This window comes from Antrostomus carolinensis, unplaced genomic scaffold, assembly GCF_000700745.2.
Source record: "Antrostomus carolinensis isolate BGI_N321 unplaced genomic scaffold, ASM70074v2 scaffold1896, whole genome shotgun sequence".
NCBI classification, from domain to species: domain Eukaryota; kingdom Metazoa; phylum Chordata; class Aves; order Caprimulgiformes; family Caprimulgidae; genus Antrostomus; species Antrostomus carolinensis.
The window spans coordinates 1-17,947 of NW_010319613.1; the positions used below are offsets into that span (position 1 = coordinate 1).

The 17,947-nt window shown below is 48.3% G+C and overlaps 1 protein-coding gene across 1 annotated transcript; it reads left to right on the forward strand.

Annotated features, from left to right (window-relative positions):
* Positions 1-7: 7 nt before the first annotated feature.
* LOC104525982 (ankyrin repeat domain-containing protein SOWAHB) lies at positions 8-763 on the forward strand (the record flags this gene model as incomplete). The annotated part of the gene is made up of 1 exon (XM_010169291.2): positions 8-763. A coding segment is annotated over one exon (756 nt), but the record flags the coding sequence as incomplete, so codon positions are not given.
* Between the last annotated feature and the right edge of the window lie 17,184 nt (positions 764-17,947).

The window sequence follows — 17,947 nt, forward strand, 5'->3', positions numbered from 1 at the left end:
ACCCCCATCCCAGTCCCTGGTGCCAGCTCAGGGGTCACAGACTCCAGAGAGCAGCCCCCCAGCCCCACTGCCTGTCTTCAGGAGCATCAGGTGCCAGCTTGCTTTGTTGGAGCTGCCAGATGACTGTGGGCGGCAGCCCCGTGCCGCCGTACCCTCCAAGAGCTCCCCTAGGAACATCCCAAGCCGGGGGCTGTCGGTGCCGCTGGGGCAGCGGGAGCACGCCTGGCTAGTGGCCGTGTCAGCAGGGTGCTGGGCACGGGTGCGGGGACTCTTCCTGGAAGAGCCAGAGCTGGCCCTCCAGCGGGACTTCATGTCGGGTTTCACAGTCCTGCACTGGCTGGCCAAGCACGGCGACGGGCCGGGCCTGCAGGAGCTGGCGGCAGCGGCACGGCAGGCTGGGCTGTCTCTGGATGTGGATGCCCGTTCGGGCTGCGGGTACACTCCCCTGCACCTGGCTGCCATACATGGCCACCAGCTTGTCATCAAGGTGCTGGTGCTGCAGATGGGGTGCCAGGTGCAGGTGAGGGACAGTAGCGGGCGCCGGCCCTGGGAGTACCTGGGCAGCTCCACCTCGGGGGAGATCTGGCAGCTCCTGGAGGCACCCCGAGGCACGATTATGTTCCCCACACAGCCCCTGGCCTGCAATGTACCCTCTGTCACCAAGGTCTCGCCGTCTGCTGGCAGGGCAGCACTGCCTGCCTGCCTCAGGCCGCAGCACAGCCGCGGGGCATCATCCCACCGAACCGGCAGCAAGAGTGACTGAGAGACAGCTCCCTGGCATCCCTTGCCAGTGGAGATGGGACTCTGGTGGCCATCCCACAAGAGGAAGCCAGGCCAGCAGAAACAAAGCTGTGAAACAGACTGAACCTATTGAAGAATGTACTTTTAAATTAATGCAATGAACCATTTTCTGAGCCTCTCTGCCCTCCCTCCTGTTACTCTTTTCTACCAGTGAGAGGACGCAACCACTCTGCTGGAAGCTGGCAGAACCCTTGGTAGGCAAGTCCTACCCCACAGGGCAAGCACCAGTTGCTGGGTGCAGCCACACTCACCAGCATTAGTGGGACGATGGGTTTGGGGTCTCAGACTCAGGTGTGAAGCTCACAGCCTGGTCCCAACCAGGGTGGAGTGCTTGCTTTTGCTTACAACAACAGATTGTCCTGGGGTTTGCAAAACACTTGTTTACACCGCCTAAATTCTGGGGAGTAGCTATAACTGCATCCCTTTTAATCCCAGCAGATTAAGGATGAGTCCTGCTTTTAAAAATGCAGCTGATCAAGGTCCAGCCTTCCAGCAAGAGACCTCAGGGAGTGACTGGCTGTGGCAGAGGGCGGCAGCAGGACAGCCCTGAGTAGAGAAGGTGTAATACACCCACCTCATTTCTCAGCCTGCCTTGCCCACCAGCCTTCCTGCAGGAATCTGTGCTGGGCAGGAAACGAGCTGTGCTGCAGTATGGGTCCCAAGCTTGTAGGGGGAAGGCAGTTTCATAACCAGAACTGCATTTCCCCAGAGACCCCAGCCCTAAATTGCCTCAGAAGTGTTTATGTGATGGGAGCGGGTGGGATTGGGGGTCCAGGTGCAGGGAAGAGATGTCCAGTGCCATCATTCCTGAGAGTTTACAAATAACAAGCTGGCTTTAGGAATCTCACTGGATTACATGGGTCTTGCAATATACTCTGCTCTCTGATTTAGCATAAACGAGCTTCTAAACAGTCAAAAACTGCAACAGGTTAATCTTGCACCTAATCTGGTTCTCCTATAGATCACAGAATCACAGAATGTTAACTAGGATACCTGCAACAAGGGTACATCACTGCCTGGCTGATGCTCCTGCCGCTGGGTGACCCCAGCTATAGGACCAGTGGGTGTTGGTGCCTGTGCCTCAGCGGGACGCTTTGGGACACACCAGTGCAGGAGGTGGGACTGCTCATCTATTTGAGGCAGGTGCCTAAATGCCTGCAGTTTCGGGGAGGAACGGGAATCAGGGCAGCAGAACCTGACCCTTGCATAACATGCGTGCTGGGGAATGCCTCAAGTCCTTGCTCAAGCACTAATTGAAGTTTCCACTTTGCTCGGGGTTTATTTGCGGGAGAAAATCTCCTGCAGAAGGGAAGCTGCTCCGCCTGTCTGTGGCCACAAAAGGTTGTGGTTTTTTCCCAGCCTGGTTTTCTCCTTTCACAGGGGAAAGAGCTCAGTAAACCAAGGCAGTGTCCTGTGAACCATCATTCCTCCCTGAAAGGCCAAGACAAGCTTGAACTCATAAGAAATTCAAGTCTGATGTGGTGTCTGAGCCTTGCACGGACACCTGGAGGGCTCTCCAGGACTCCTCCACAGCAGGAGGAACCCCACGTATCTCCCTCCCTCTTGGATCCAGCTGGGGGTTACAGCCTAGATCAGCACAAACACCTAAACTGGCTGCTGCCTGGTAAAACACTCAAGTCTTTTCCAGTACATTCAGAGCCATTGCCAAAATTAATATCATGCACCAGGCTCCCTTGGGAAAGGGCTTGCTAAAGCCTCCCATGAGCCTCGACCAGAAGCTCTCAAAAGCAACCTGTTGACAGTGAGTATCGGGGATACCACCAGAGCCTTTGCACACAGCAAGCTTTGGGGAAGAACCTCAAATGAAAGAAGTCTGTGAGCTGACTAAAACTCTCTGGTGAGGAGCGTACTTTTACTCCACTACAGCTTCCAAAGAACAAGCTTTTCCCCTTGCTATCTCCAGGCTTGCAAAGACAAAGACTAAGGACAGTGCTACCTTGGGATTCTCATTTTACAGCCTGGCCATGACCTTTCTCCGTGACGCAAATCTAAGCAGTGCTTTTCTATTTTCTTTCTGCACGCTGTTGCAGACCTTGTCTGTCATCTTTTTCAGAGCAGTTCTCATTCCCTAGCAGTATTTAGTTCAGCAGTCTAACAACGAGCTGTGAAATAATTTTGTGACCACTATTTGCTTGCCTGTTGACACAAACAAGCTGCTTTCTTCAATTTTTAAATTACAAAGCAACTCTTAGGAAGTCTGAAACTGCAAAAAAACCTTTCCTTACTAGACCCAGTGTGCATTCACTCTGATTTATCACCCCAGGATTACTTAGGAGTTCTTGGACTGATAACATTGGTAATACTGCATAGCTCCTACACAACACTTTTTAAAAGCAGTCAGTTACTGCTTGTGGAAATAACCACTCCTATAACCCACAGAAAAACTCATCCTCCAAGTTTTCCACTGGTGAAATAAGCAATGGACAGGGTGAAACCCATCTCCAGCCCATTGTGGAAGGCAAGGCCAGATCTTTCATCAGCCATGCCTGGAGAAGTCACACTGCCACCCTAGAGCATCAGGCAGGCAGGGTGATATAGACATTGTAGGTCCAGTGCCCCAGGAAAAATCCACCCCTGGATACACACACATGCAGCCTGAGCATCTCCATTTCAAAGCGTTCCTGACCTCCTTGCTACTTACTTGTCAGCCTGCCTGGCCCCTTCCACACCCGTGCACGCCACTGTTTCCTCATTGCAGGTGGACGTGGCTCCTCGCCTCACACCCAATCCAGGCATCTGATTTTACACCACCCTGAAACACAGGACATGTCATAGATTAACACACAGCAGGACTCTGCTCTATCATTGCTTTTGAAAACACACCTCCCACTTGACGGCTGCTGATGATAAAGTCCACCTCTCTGCTCTCCAATGATTATCTCTAACCACTGCTTTGTACTCTGAAAGCCACGTCCTTCAAAGGAGCAGGGTGTTTTTTCACGCAGTAGCCTTTGCCCATGGTATAGAGTCAAGCCTGAGAAGTCCCAGCCTGACAAAGCTCTGGTAAAGGTAACCCCCTTCTCCTGAGGCACAGGCTTTCACACCCACTCATTAGCCTGCTAAAAGCAGACAGCACAGCAGAGCTGGGTGTTCATCTTGATTTATGGAGCTTCTGTTAAGGTCTTAATTATATTCCCAAATTGTGGCCCTGATTAGATTGATGCTGCAGCCTTTACTAACAAATTGCACAGGTGAGCTGGCAGTCTGATGCTGTGGCTCAGTTATTAATGAAGTGTCTTTGTTAGTCACCAACTGTCCTTTGCCTATAGGGTCTTTGTCACTTCAGCCCAATAGAAGGGCTTTCCAGAGCACAGGAGTTTGCCAGACTAGCACTTAAACTAGCAATCATTTATGTCGAGTGGGGTACGCTCAGCACGGAAGGGAGAGTGGGTGAATTTGAGTCCAATTTTGTGGCAGAGCTATTCTTTCAAGATATGAAGCTCCTCCCACCCAACAAATCAAAGCTTTCCATCTGAGAGGAGCTCCCCATCTACAAACACACCAAATGCATGCTACTCTTCCCCATCTCAGAGCAGCAAGTCGGTAACAAACAGCCATGTCTCAGCTTTGGTTGTTCACAAGCCTCTGGGCAAGGGCCAAATGCTAGAACACCAGTGGGATCCCAGCTGAAATAACTCAAGAGGCTTTCATGCAACTAAAAAAGCTTTCTTGGGCAAAGCAGGTAAACACCACAGCAGAACACTGCTAACTAAAGGCAATGGCCAGGACATCCTTTGTATCACAGCACTCTCCAAAGCAGTGAGAAACAGAACTTGTAGCATTACAAAAACCCAACCCCAACGACACCGTTTTCCACCATGACAAATGCCATTTGACTTATATAGTTTGCAGACAATTCCACAGCGAGAAGAATGTTTTCCACACTTTTAACAAGTAATGAGAAACCCAGTTACAACTAAACTTTGCTAAAGCTACAACTTCTGATAACTACATTTACTGCAAGTAGTACCAGATGGCAGACTAGCAGGATGGGTTTTACAAGAAGAAAGACCACCAATTAACTGTACAACTTTCTCCAGCCTAAGCTGCCCCCTTAAAATGAGAATTCTTAACCCTTCAGGGGAAAAAAAAAGTATTGTCTTTGGAAACTGAATCCCACTGGAAAACATTAAAAGTTGAATTCTCACTTCACCTAAATTAATATCCCTCATCCCCAACATGAGACTATTTAAGCAAACAAAACTTTTTTTACCATTAATAAAAAGAGACAAAAAAAAATTAAGATGTCAACTTAAATTATTCCAGCAAAAATAGTGAACAAAAATACACCACAACAAGCTACCAAAACACTTTATTTTCAACACAAAACTTCTTTTACCATTAATAAAAAGAGACAAAAAAAATTAAGATGTCAGCTTAAATTATTCCAGCAAAAATAGTGAACAATAATACACCAAAACAAGCTACCAAAACACTTTATTTTCAACATATGTGAAAAACTAAATTGTTTAGCTTCAAAAAAAAAAAAAAACATTGAAAGAAACAATACAAGTCTCATCTTAAAAACTTCTAAAAGTATGCAAGAAAGTTTTTGCCTAGCCTACAAACTCCCAACCAGAGCTATAACACCCACACCTGAAAAAAATAATGGCTCATATCCCCTTATATAATCTCAGTGCTGGGTGAGAACTGCTTAAAAGGAGGGTGGGAAGGGCTTTGTTCTTCTTACACATGGTGGTTTCCTTTGGAGGCTAGAGTCTTGGTGGTGCTTCCTTGGAGAACAGCAGTACAGCAAATTAAGAAGAAAGAAAAACTAGGTGATATTCTGGATATTATTTTGTAACTGAGGAGTTACGGTTGTGTTTTAGCTATTCTAATTTAAAAAGAAAAACTCCAAAACTAATAGTTTTTTGTTTAAAAAAGGGAAAGATTAAAAAGGATAAATGTGGGGGTAGGAATCTTTTAATGCAAAACATTTAATTGTTGACTTAAGAAAAAAAAAACAAAACAGTGAAAAAGAGGGGGCGACTTCAAGAGTTAGAATGGGAATGAGTGAAGGAAGGTAGTATAAAGGACAGAAATTCAGAAGGGAAAGCATTCCGGTTTTCTTCAGAGGTGGTGAGTGGGGCAAAAAGGGTGGGCAGTTCATTGTAGGACCTACATGCTGGCTTTGGCTGACTGGGAGCAGGGCTGCAGCCCGGTGTAGGTTAGTGGTTTGGGGCACTCAGTGCTATGGATGGCAACCTTGGTGCTGAGGCACTGCTGTGTGAGACACTGAACCATGCACAGCAACTCCTAATGCAGTAGCTTGTCATAAAGACACAGGTGGGTCATCAGCTGGAGGTTATGCTTTCATCATTAGAGCAGTTAACATGACCTGATAGAGCAAACATCTTTCTGGATGGTTTAAATAAGCCTGAGGCTCCTAATATTTTACCTCTGGATTGGATTTTGGTAAAGTTGAAACACTCAAGCTCCTATTGGCTATCAGAACTTCCCTACTGTAGAGCCTGTTCATAAAATATAAGCAAAAAAGGAGCATTTGTGGAATACTGGGACAGGCTGCCCAGGGAGGGTGTGGAGTCTCCTTCTCTGGAGACATTCCAAACCCACCTGGACACCTTTCTATGTGATCTCATTTAGGTTCCTGCTCCAGCAGGAGGACTGGACTAGATGACCTTTCGAGGTCCCTTCCAATCCCTGACATCCTGTGATTCTTTGTGTGATTCTGTGAGTACAGTTTTACCCTGCTACTGAAAACCAGTTAGCTCTGAGAGCACTGGAGGAAAGCATAAAGCTGCTGATGGCAGATTGCTCTGACGAGGTTTCTGATGCTTTTTTCTCTATGTGACAATGTTTCCTTGGCAGATGTGTTCTATATCTTCACAGGCCACAAGTTATTTAAAAGTGAGTTTTAAAAAGAAGTGATAATTTCTGTTGTGAAGGAAACACCTATCAAAACTACTCGCAAGTTCCTCCACACAAGCACATCACTGGCTGGCCTCAGAGGTGTTACTAATGCTGCCATGGTAAGCAGTGACCAAAATCCTTCAAGATGTGTCACGCAGCTTCTCCCTTGCTGCTGGCCCTCTGTCAAAATAGTTACAGCTTCAAGTCTTCTCTTGCACTTTTCCTGAGACACAGCTCTAGACTTGAGGAATGTTCTGATCAATCTGATAGCGAAAGAGGTGTTTTCTGGTCTGTACTGTAGCCTAGAATGTTCTAGTGAGAGTGGGAATTAGAAGAATTTGCATTACTGTGTGTCTCGGGCATGGAGTCCCAGAACTTGGCAGGGGACAAACAGCTTTGCACAGCCCAGCAGGCGTTATCACACATTGTCCAAAGTCCACATGGGAGTTGCATGCCACTAGTAAATAGAAGAGATTGGTTAGGGGAGATGGGAATTTCTTGAGTCTCACTTGCAGAGAGGACACAAAATACCTTTCAGGCCTTAATGGGGAGTGTTATTGCCACAGGGATGGAGAGTTCCCTCTAATAACAAGCACTTCACTCTCCTTATCTCCTCAGTGTTTCTGCCTGGTGATGGTATCTAAAGTGTAAGGATTTGGGGTGCTCTCTTATCAGAGTTAAATGAGAGCAGGGGGCTGCAGCCTTTGTCTAAAGGGCTGACATCAGCCTTGCTATTTTGGCACCCTGTCCTTGGCCAGCAGGAGCCAGCACTTAGTACTGTGGTTTGTTTCTTCTGGCCCCAGAACAAAATGAGGAGCTGATAAGGATGAGGGGAGGGTTTGTCCTTAGAGCCAGGTGGTTTGCAAGCTTGCTAGTGGCCAGGGAAGACAGTGGGGCTCCAGAGCAAGTGAGTCTGAGTGAAGCTGTGTGCCTTACCCAGCGTCTGTGCTGGTGCCAAGTGGCATCAAGTCACCTCAAAGGCAGGGAGACATTTGCTAGGCATGTGCCGAGTATTACTGAAGAGAGTAAAATGCAAATCTACAATGCAAACATTGGAATGGGATTAACTGCTGTATGAGAAAACATGTATAAAACAATCTGACTGCATTAGGAAATATCTTGCTCTTTTCTTTCCTAGATAGCTTCTTGTGTTAAAATGTCATCAGCTGAGCTTTCATCCCTGTGAGTCATAACATCAGTGACAAAGATGGTAAAGCCCAAATCTTGTTTTAGCATATTTCTTTATAAGCCACAAGCGTATTAACTTATATTTATTCACCCCAGCTGAGTCCTGGTCATTACAGTCCATGGGCAAAGGCAAGGAATGTACCACAGCACTAGGAGACACTAGTTTACAGCAAGCATGAGAAGCTGACAAAAGCCATCAGAAATCCCTAAATATCAAGCCTCTTTCTGGAGAAGGGATGAGCAATGCTGTTTAGTAACATATAGTACGTGTATGTCAAAATACATCTGTTTCCAGAAAAAGATGAGCCACTGCATGGCACTGTACAAAGTTGTACATCTCATTGACTAGAAGCAGCTTAAGTATTTTAGAAATGGAAAAAAAAAAGCCCTGCAATGCTGTTGCCAAGACAGGGCAGCTTCCAGGCAAGTGGCTTTCATCAATACCCTCTACAGGAGGTCAGGAAGCCTGGCAGACTTGCCTCCAGGTTAAGATGTGCAGATGGGCATAGCCAAGGGAAGCTGCACATTTTTCTTTGCATAAACAATGGAACTGGTTTAGTCATCTGCTGGATGGCATGCTCAAGGGAAAAGCAAGTCTCGGTTTGGGAGTTATTTGCATTGGATTTGGGTTCTTTTTTGTTTTGTTTTGTCTCTTTGCTGTATAAATACTGAATAGACAACTTAATTAGGAAATATTTTGCAACTCTCCTCTTTCCTTGGTTTCTTGCTGCTGCCTCACATCAAGCCCAAGGCTGCTGTTCCTTATAGTACTTGTCTATTGATTTAATGTTGGATGGCTTTTTTTAGGGGCTGGATGGTCTGTGCTGGAGGTGAGCAGCAGCCAGTTATGCATCTGTGTAAGCACCTGGAAAGTCTTATTCTTCCTGCCTGTGGCCAAAGGGGAGGGCAAATGTACTGGTGCTTCCCCTGGATTTTGGCATCTTGGAGGTTCTGGCACTCGTCTGTCCTTGGGCAGTTCTCCCCAAGGTGCTGTGGGATTATGTGCAGCCCAGCCCTGTCAGACAGGGACTGTTTCCTCTCTGGGGCTGAGCACACCTCGCTGCAGACTCTCATCTGCTGTGGGAGGGCAGTGCCTCGGTGGAGTCTGCCACCTTTTGCTGACATGTGGTGGTGGCCAGTCAGCCAGCCAGGCAGTTTGTGCTCTCCCATGGGACTTGAGGGCACGCTGCAGCCCATGGCATGAGTCATGGCTGAGGCCTTTGCCATGAGTCACGCTCGCCCAATTTCCTGCTGCTTGTCACTGTGAGATATCCTGTCTGCCCCCCTTTTTTCTTGCATCCTGCAATGCCCAGGGCTTCCTGCCACAGCCTCATTTCATCATGCTGTGGCCAGTACCTTTTAATGGACCCACCCAAGAGCTGCAAGAGAGTGCCACAGCCCTCAGGGGATTATTTAGGAGCAGGGTTTCTGATCTGCTGCCAGTGCCAGGGAACGATGCTCTTGCTTCCAAGCAGAACTTAACTGCCACTGGTAAGTCTATTTCTCCATGTGTGTGTATTTCTATCTGTCTCTTTCTTCTTTAGCTATCAGCTGAGATGTTGTGTGCCAGTTATGAGAAATGGCCTCTCATCACTAATGGAAGACAATCAAATTATCTGCTTGCATTTGATACTGATTTACAGCTGTTATATTACAGGGATCCAGATATGTTAGTGTTAAACCTGAGTGTATCTTTATTGTTGTTCAACAGCCAGAGAAGATCAGAGCTTGTTTCTGAAGCAAGGGAGTCCTCATGACCCAGGGATTGTCAGGTAAACCCTAAATCTGGCTGACAAAACACTGAGGGAGAAGGTGGCAGGAAGGGGAAGGAACTTCACCCCAGCTTGCATGATTTTGAAGTTTCTTCATTATCTTGGGGCTCAGAATGGACAGTGTTAATGTTTCTTCTAAGTTTGTAAAGTTTTTAACCAGCTTGTTCTTTCCAAGGCATTTTCCAAATACTCAGTGAAATTTTTCATTTGCCTAAAATGGAATTTGAGAAATCTAAGCCAGCTTTAATACAATCCCTTCTCACTGTGGGTGGCTCAAAGGAGACCAATTCTGGCTCACACATGCTTTTGTTGGAAAGAACTCCAGATGGCTTGAGTTGCTCAACCATCCTGGTACATTGTGTGTGTGCTGTATGTCAGGCTAGAGAGCTCTTCTAAATCAGTCCAGCTTTAGGTTGCTGAAATGCTTGTGTGGACACTGGGCTGATGCAGAAGGCTTGGTCCCATCCTATTCAAAGTCTTGGTGAGGTATTTTCCCCCTTTGCTTTGAGCAAAGCTCCAAACCAAGAAACTATTAGTACCAAGGAGACCCCCTGCCTTGCAGGTTTTGCATAATTAGTGATGTAAGGAAAATCAAGCCTTTAAGTCATAAGGAGGAAACACAAAAGGACCAACAGTTATTATTTCTGTCAGCTGCTGGGGGGGTGGGAACCCATAGGCAGTGTCCTCTGCACCTCTGACATATGGGGAAGGTGGAAAGAGGGTGACTTTACTGCTGTTATCATCAGGGATCCAGGTGATGCTTGGCCAAGTTTCCCTGCAGCTCTCCAGACAACTTGAGGATGCACAGTCTTGGCAGTGGCCCATGAAGGAGCCTGTGGTTAGTCACACTGGCAGAGCAGGCAGCTCTTCAGCTTTGAGCACAGCACACCTTGCTGTTGTGCAGAGCCAGGTAAGTGATGCTGGCCTCTGCTGCAGGTGGCCATGCACCAGGGAAGCAGTTTGGGGAACGCACTTCTTTCAAAGATGGCTTTTGTTATTTGCAGATGCCTTGGAAGGTGCCAGATCTGCTCCAGGGACCTCCAACTCCTGCATTCCCTTCTCCTGACTTTAGCAGGACTAAGGAAAGCATTTCAACCTGAGCAGTGCAGTGCTGCCTCTGCCTTCCAGCCCTGTCACAGCCACTCCTGTGTCAGACAATCACAGAGGCAGAGATGCTTCCTGATGTGTCTACTGTGACAACACAGATGAGTCCTTTGGCTGGGAATGGGACAAATGCACAGTTATCATCCAAAAGAGCATCCCAAGTTTCTTGGCAACACCCAGGAGCTCTAACCTGATGGATGGCACTAAGTGGTGAAAGCTGACGTGTAAGTGGGAAGTGAAACAAAGGCTAGACCTTCAACCTGTGTGCAGTTACCATAGCTCAAGGTGAAAGCTACCTAGGAGGCATGCTCTGGTGATGCTCCCTCTCCATAAACACCCCTCCTTTTATTTTTAACCAGAACAGGCTATGTTCTTTGCCATCTTTCTCCTCTTGCTCCACTCGCATAGGCTCCAGACCCAGCTCATCAGCTCTAGTGCCCGCGTACCTGGGGGAGGGCAATGCAGATGCACTCCCTCCTAGCTTTCCTCACTTCTTGCACACCACAGAAACAACTTTAAAGACAGGTACAGATTTTATTCAGCTGTTTTAAGGACAGGGAAAGGCATAGCTCCTCATCTTAGCCCACCAACTCCCCTTGAAGCTGGTCACAACTTAGAAATCAAACCCAGCTTATCTGGAGCTAACCACAGGAATATATAAGGCTTGGGAAGTGCTGCTGTCCTACTGTGATATCCCAGTGAAAAGTGTTCCAGGGTCTGTACTCTGTTGTGGAAGTTTCCAATGTGGTCATAGATGTAAAGTAAACAATGTCTTGGGTTTTATTAAAAAACAAACAAACAAAATGCCAGAGTTGACAAACTCTAGAAAACATGCACTTGAAGGGTCAGTAACCTGTGCTCTCTGCTATGAATTCACACAGCAGTAGCTGCCACAGCCTGCAGCTCCAGGCCAAGATCTTGCTGTTTGGGGCATGGTGACACAGGGGAACAAGGACAGGTCTGTCCCAGGTGATGGGTCTCACACTCTGTTACAGTAAGAAATGGGGTAAGGAGTGTCCTGGCAGGTGGAGGTGACAGCAGCAGGGCAGCACATGGCTTCTTACTGCTTTCTTGCAAGCATGATTGATTTTCCTGCTGCCTGGTGAGCTGCAAAGATGAGGAAAAGATGTACCTGGATTCACAAGTCTAGAGTAGTGGGGACCTCCAATGAGGAACAAATGCAAAGGGCTGTTTTGAGATGAGGAAATAAACTCTTAGGAGAGGTGTTTGCTGCTTGCTAACTTAAAAGGTATGGGGAGAGGTGCCAAAGTGAAATGAGTCCAAAATAACAAAGCCCCAGTTGTCCTGGGTAGTTAACAATTCGCTCTAGTTAAACCTAATCCACTGGGAGATGAGAGAAACACAGGGATTGTTAGCTTGGCTCAGTGTTAATGAGGGGAAGAAAATGAGGAGACACACTTTAAATCTCACTGAAGGGATCAGCAAATTCCTTTCATTACTAGGAGATAGTGCAAGTAGTTCTTTATAATTAACTTAATTTATAATTAACCTGGAGTAGAGGTGCTTCCCTTTTAATGCAGGGAAAGCTGAAATTAAGAAACCCTCTGGGGTAAAAATGCTGCAGTGACATGTGGCCATGCAACCCCAGCTGGCATCCAGGGTGGACCGGACCTTCAGCCCTTCTTCCTGGCACAAAGTTCCCTCTGAAGTGGTGCTTTGGGATCCTCAGTGCCTGCAGGCTTTGGGAGGGCCTCCTGCCAAACTGGACTATGGCTCCAGACTCAGCCTGTGGCTCTCGGGAGCAGCTAAGGATTTTTTATTTTGGGGAGTCTGGCTCCACCCCTGTGGTCTCCAGACCAACACTGACGTTTCCCATATGGACAGCATAGGGCTGGAAGATACTGGGGTGATGGGAGCGCTGTTTTAGCCAGCTGTGCAAGGGACCTTTGGCACAGAAAGGTCCAGGGAAACTGTGTGCAGCTAAACTCTTCAGGGGGTTATGACTGCTCGAGCAAAAAGGCAGAAACTTCTTGGCTGAGACAAACTGATTGACATGCTATGGGAGACATGGGAAGAATCAGACACATCAACAGCAGTAGCAGAGGATTGCTGAACTGAAGTCCCCAGATATTCTAAGCAGTAGAAAGCAGCCTTGTTTGTGTGAGTGTATATATATATATAAAGGTACATATCTACCATGCTATAACTGTGTATTATTTAGGTTGCAAGAGGAGCCAGGGGCTATCGCTGAGACCAGGATCCCATCCAGACAGTACTGACACAAGTATTCCCTACAGACAGTGCAACAGTGAGGTGCTGTCTTTGCTTGATGAACCGAGAATGAACTTGTAGGGACAAAACACATCTTCCCTAAAGAAAGTCCAAAAAAACCCCTACTTGACAGCAAGCTGTAAGCTTCAGCCCACACTAGAAAAGGGTGAGGAGTGTTTCTTGTCATTATTTTACCAGTATAAGCCTTGCACCAGTGGAATTGAATTGGAGCAGCTGTCCTCCCTCCCTGGCCAGCCGAAGTGATTCCTGTGTGTATTCCCACTGGTGTGATGGCTGAAGCAGTGGTGCCCTCCCAGGGAAGCACATGTAGAGCGCTGCTGTGCTGGAGGTGAGGCCAGATGCCATCTCCAAAGGAGGAGAAAGCTGCTATTGTTCTTTCAGCAAGAAGAGGGGCCTCTTTCTCAGCTACAGCAACGAAGAACTGAGGATATGTATTCTCAACAATTATCAGTGTGTGTTCAGTGCAAGACAAACTAGGCACAGATGCTGAGGAGCCAGCAGCACTGGCCTCTCTCTGCACCCCGTGTCATGCAGGCTGGACAATAAACCATGAACCATAGTCCTTGAGTCAGCCAGCAGCAGAGGTGTGTTCTCAGACTTTCCAAACACAGGGATAAGCCATTTCTAATGGCAGGAGGGATTAGCCAGGGATATGACCTGCCGAGAGCTAGGGTGTATCTTCTCTTGCAGCAGATTAAAAAGGGTAACAATGAGCGTGCTACATCCTTTTGGTATTTCCTTTTAAAAAAACCAACCAAACAAACAAATCTGGGGTATTTCTAAGGAGCTACAAGAAAATCAGACTGGCCAGTTGTCCAGCTTCAGCCTGTGTGAACCAAGAGATAGTTTGGGCTGGGTCTCTGGTCCTCAAGCAAGCCTGCAAGGCCAGGTGCTGGGAGGGCATCCTGGGGAGATGATGACTCAGGAGATGACTCCTGTCCCTGCTTCTGCCAGACCTGCCTGGGGGGTGATACACTATTCCCCAAAAGCCTGTGAGTGAGCAGGAATTCCTGGAAATGGGCACAAGTACACTGTATGCACCCCAACTCCTCTCTCTCAGGGCCCTACTGCAATCCCTTGCTACAGGAAAAGCTAATTTGGGCTCTTCTCTGCATTGTCTCCTGCCCAGGGCTTCTTCTCAGAGCATGACCTGTTGGTCTTGGGGTGCAAGAGCAGCTTGTGTAGGGGCCAGGGTCACCTGTGATGAGGTGAGGCTGGATGGTGTAGGTTTGCTTTGCAGCCTGTCTCCCTTTACAAACCCTCTAAAAGGGAAGGAGACCCACTGGGGAATTTTCTCCTGCTTCTTCCCACTGGAGGTTGCAAAAGGGAAGATGTCCTTTTTTCTGCCTCCCCACCACTGGCTTTCATTCCTAGGAAAAATGGACAGCATTTGGGTGTCTGAGCATTGTAGTCTGAGAATAAAAGCTTTACTGATTTCACAGGGCATAAGACCAGGAGTGTTTTAAATCGGGGCAAGACCAAAGGGTTTGTTACTAAACCAAGTAGGCTGCCAGGGCAGAGCACTCAAGGAAAACAAACTGTGCAGTCCCCACGTAATATTCGAAAGGTATTTCTCTGACTGAACAAAAGGGGCAGAGGAGGAGACTTCAGGCCAGAAACACAGCTTACAAGAAAAGTGCACTTGGGAAGGGGAGTCAGAGTTGCCAATGCTACAGCACTGCACAGCCCTGGCACCACAACTCCCCTCGTCAGCAGCTCTGTCTCCAGAAAAACTGCAGCACTGAAAGGAAGAGAGAAGTCCCCAGGGATTTCACTGAGCTGAATGGAAAACGAATCAAAAACACAACTGACAAACAGAATTTGCTCAACCCCTCACACGTGGCAGCCAACAGGGGAATGACTGCACAGTAACTTCGGCACCCAAAGCCAGTCTATAACACGTGATCCCAGCTAACACCATGGCAGAGACTGGGCCAGAATTAAGGTGGAATCACTTGGGCTTTCTCCAAACTGTCTGTGCAGGGCCCTGCTCTCAGTGGCATTTGTAACCTGCACCAACTCTGCTCCTGCAGGTAACTCCCGACTTCAGCGTGGCCAGGGAGTTAGCTGGAGGCCAGAGCGGGCGCGGGATCCTCCCTATAGTGCTTCCAGTCAGCATTTTGCCCTCTTTTATCCACTCCAGTCACAGGGCTCCAGTTCAGGCTTGTGACTTTCTAGTTCAAACACGGCCCAGCTTTGGTTCACCCGGAGTCATATGGGATGCTGAAATGCCACGTGAATGTTCAGAAATGGGTGTGGGGGAGGTCAGAGGCAAAGGATGGTGTCAGGATGCTGTTCCTGTAATGGTGAGCATGCTCTGAGGAAGTTCCAGCAGCCTCCTGCAGAGCAGAACACTTCCTCCTGCTACCTAGCCAGAAATTCCTGCGTGGTTTTCTAAGCTGCCGTGCTCAGCCCTTCCTAAAGTTATCTGCAGATACATACCTCACAGGCTGTAGTCACGGCTTAACCAACGTGCTGTGTTCATATAGCAGCTCTGACTGAAGTTTTACATGCCTGATTGTGAAGCTCCATGTCATTTGTGTAACTTCATGTATGAGGGAAACTGAGGCACAGAGGCCTGAAGACCCTGCTAAAGCCAATCGAAAGCTACCAGCAGCACCCAGCTGATCTGGTCACCCAGAGCCACAAAGCACAGCAGCTGCTCCCACCTTGACCTGCCTGCAAAGACCCTCTGTGTTCTGAAGGGACACACTGAAGGGGAAAAGCAGCCTCCTTTCTTGCTGGCTGCACTCAGCCCTGCCCAGCCTTTTCCTCCGCTAACAAAGCATTTCTCTTTTCCCTCTGGAGTCTTTTGCAACTGGAATGGAACCAATGAGATCACACTACTTTTCAAAAGCTGCAGCCTGAATTCTCACATCTAGCAGCGCCCCACACAACCAGCCGTAACTTTCAGGCACTTTTAAAATGCTACCATAGAACCTAACAAACCTTTGGGTTTCATTTCACTGTAAGTAGCCGTGATTGGTACCCAGGGGCTCCTGTCAGCCCATGAGGCTGGGCTGGGAGGATGCAGACACACATTCTCAGAAGCAGTCCCTTTGCAGCAGTAACATGAGGACTCCAACTCTGATTTTAGACAGGGATCACTTAACAAAAAGCAGCCACCTCGCTGCAGGCACAGAGCCACCCTCGGGCTCCCGGGAGAAGAGCCAACATACACTGCATAGCAGCTAGAAGAGCTTACAGTAAGGATTTCTAGGATCACGCAGAAGCTAACAATCGCTCGCTTTTAAAATCATACACGTCCTGCCTGCAAAGAACAATATCAATAGAGATCTCCCGCTGCCCACTTTAAATGGCTGGGAAAGCTCCAGCCCCCAACAGCTGCAATCGATCCCCTCCTTGCCCCCCCTCCATCATGTGATGGCCCGGCCCAAGTGATTTAAGCTGCGGGAGCTGAGCGCTGAGTCACGCTGGGCTGTGAAGCAGGGGCTCGGGGGTGTCCTGCCTGGTGTCTACAGCATGGAGCAAGTGAGTGTCCTCTTCGAGCTGGACTGCTGTGCCGAGCAGGACTAGGCTTTGGTTGTGTCTGTGTGTGGGTTTTGGGCTCGGTGCCAGAGGTAGGAGGGGAAAAGGATTAGCTGAGAGGAAATGCTGGGCTGATATGTGGCTGTGGGAGGAATAGTGAGGGCTGACCAACCGTTTTTTTTTCTCGTCCTCCTCTCTAGTATGTTACTGAAGTGGGGAAGCTGTTCTAATGCATGTTTATATTCTTGAGGATTCTAAAAGTTTGGGACCGTTGGCAACTCTACACTTTGCATCTCCCTTATAAAAACCTTTCTTCGCTTCAACTTAGAGTCCTCTTTCTGGAGGAATCCCTCTTGAGTGCAGGACTAGGCTAACTCAGAATGTAACAGCAGAAGAAAGCAGGATGCCAGTGTGTCCTGTCCTGTCCCCCTAACTTCCCATTCCTCGAAAGACCCCCTGGGTGCTGAGGCTGCTCTTCAAGCTGTGCTCCAGCACCACCACACTAGGAATAGAGCCAGAAAGCAGCTTGGGTGTTGTGATAAGCTGTTTAGTGTCTGGGGAAAATCTGATCTTAGCAGCCTGTGCCATGGGCAGAGCAGGGAGCAGGCAGGAGCACAAGCGCCCTTGGGGCTGGGTGGCAGTTCTGGAGGAGCACTGGGCTCCAGAGCAGCCAGTACCTGCTGGGTATGGGCCTGCACAAGCCAGGTAAGGAGAACCAGCCCAAGTAAACGATATAACTAACTTGAAACTAGTCTGCCTGCCTTATCTGTTACATGGTCAGGTAGAACTCAACAGCATTGCACCTGGGCCTGGAGCACAGCCAGCCAAGTATGATTTGAGTTTTGCCACACCTCACCAAACAGCATCCTCCTCTTAGCTGAGAGAGGGAAGTTGGTGATGAAAAGTGCTATTTTGGGGGTATGCAGCTGGGGGAGTGAGTAACCTGGTTCCAAGGAAAGGATCAAGCCCTCTTTGCAGTGGGAGCTTCCCAAGGGGGTGTTTGTTCTGCTATACTGGGCTGCAGCCAGAAGTGGGCTCCACTGACCCCTCTCTCTGTGTGTAGGCTGCTTTAGGTCAGGACAAGTAACTTTTTTGGTGGCTCCTGTGGCTTGGACACCCACCTAGGGAAGGGGGACAGACCTAGGGTTAGAAAGTATTTGTAAAAAAAAGTGTTAATCATGTGCTAATGGCTCTGGCAGCTGCTGACTTGAAGGTGCGAGCTTGCCTGCAAGGATGTCTTCTGCAGCAGCTGGTGAATGGGTGCTTGTACCCTACTCATTGCACTGATTGGAATCACATCCTTGTCAGCTTATGATGCTTAGTGGGGTGGGAGACCCCAAGGGGGTGGTGGCAGTGAAGGAGCCCTCCCTGGCAGAGGGCTGAGACAGGCAGCTGGCCTCTGCATCAAACTGCAAAAGCATTTGGGTGTGCCAGAGCTGGTTTGAGCC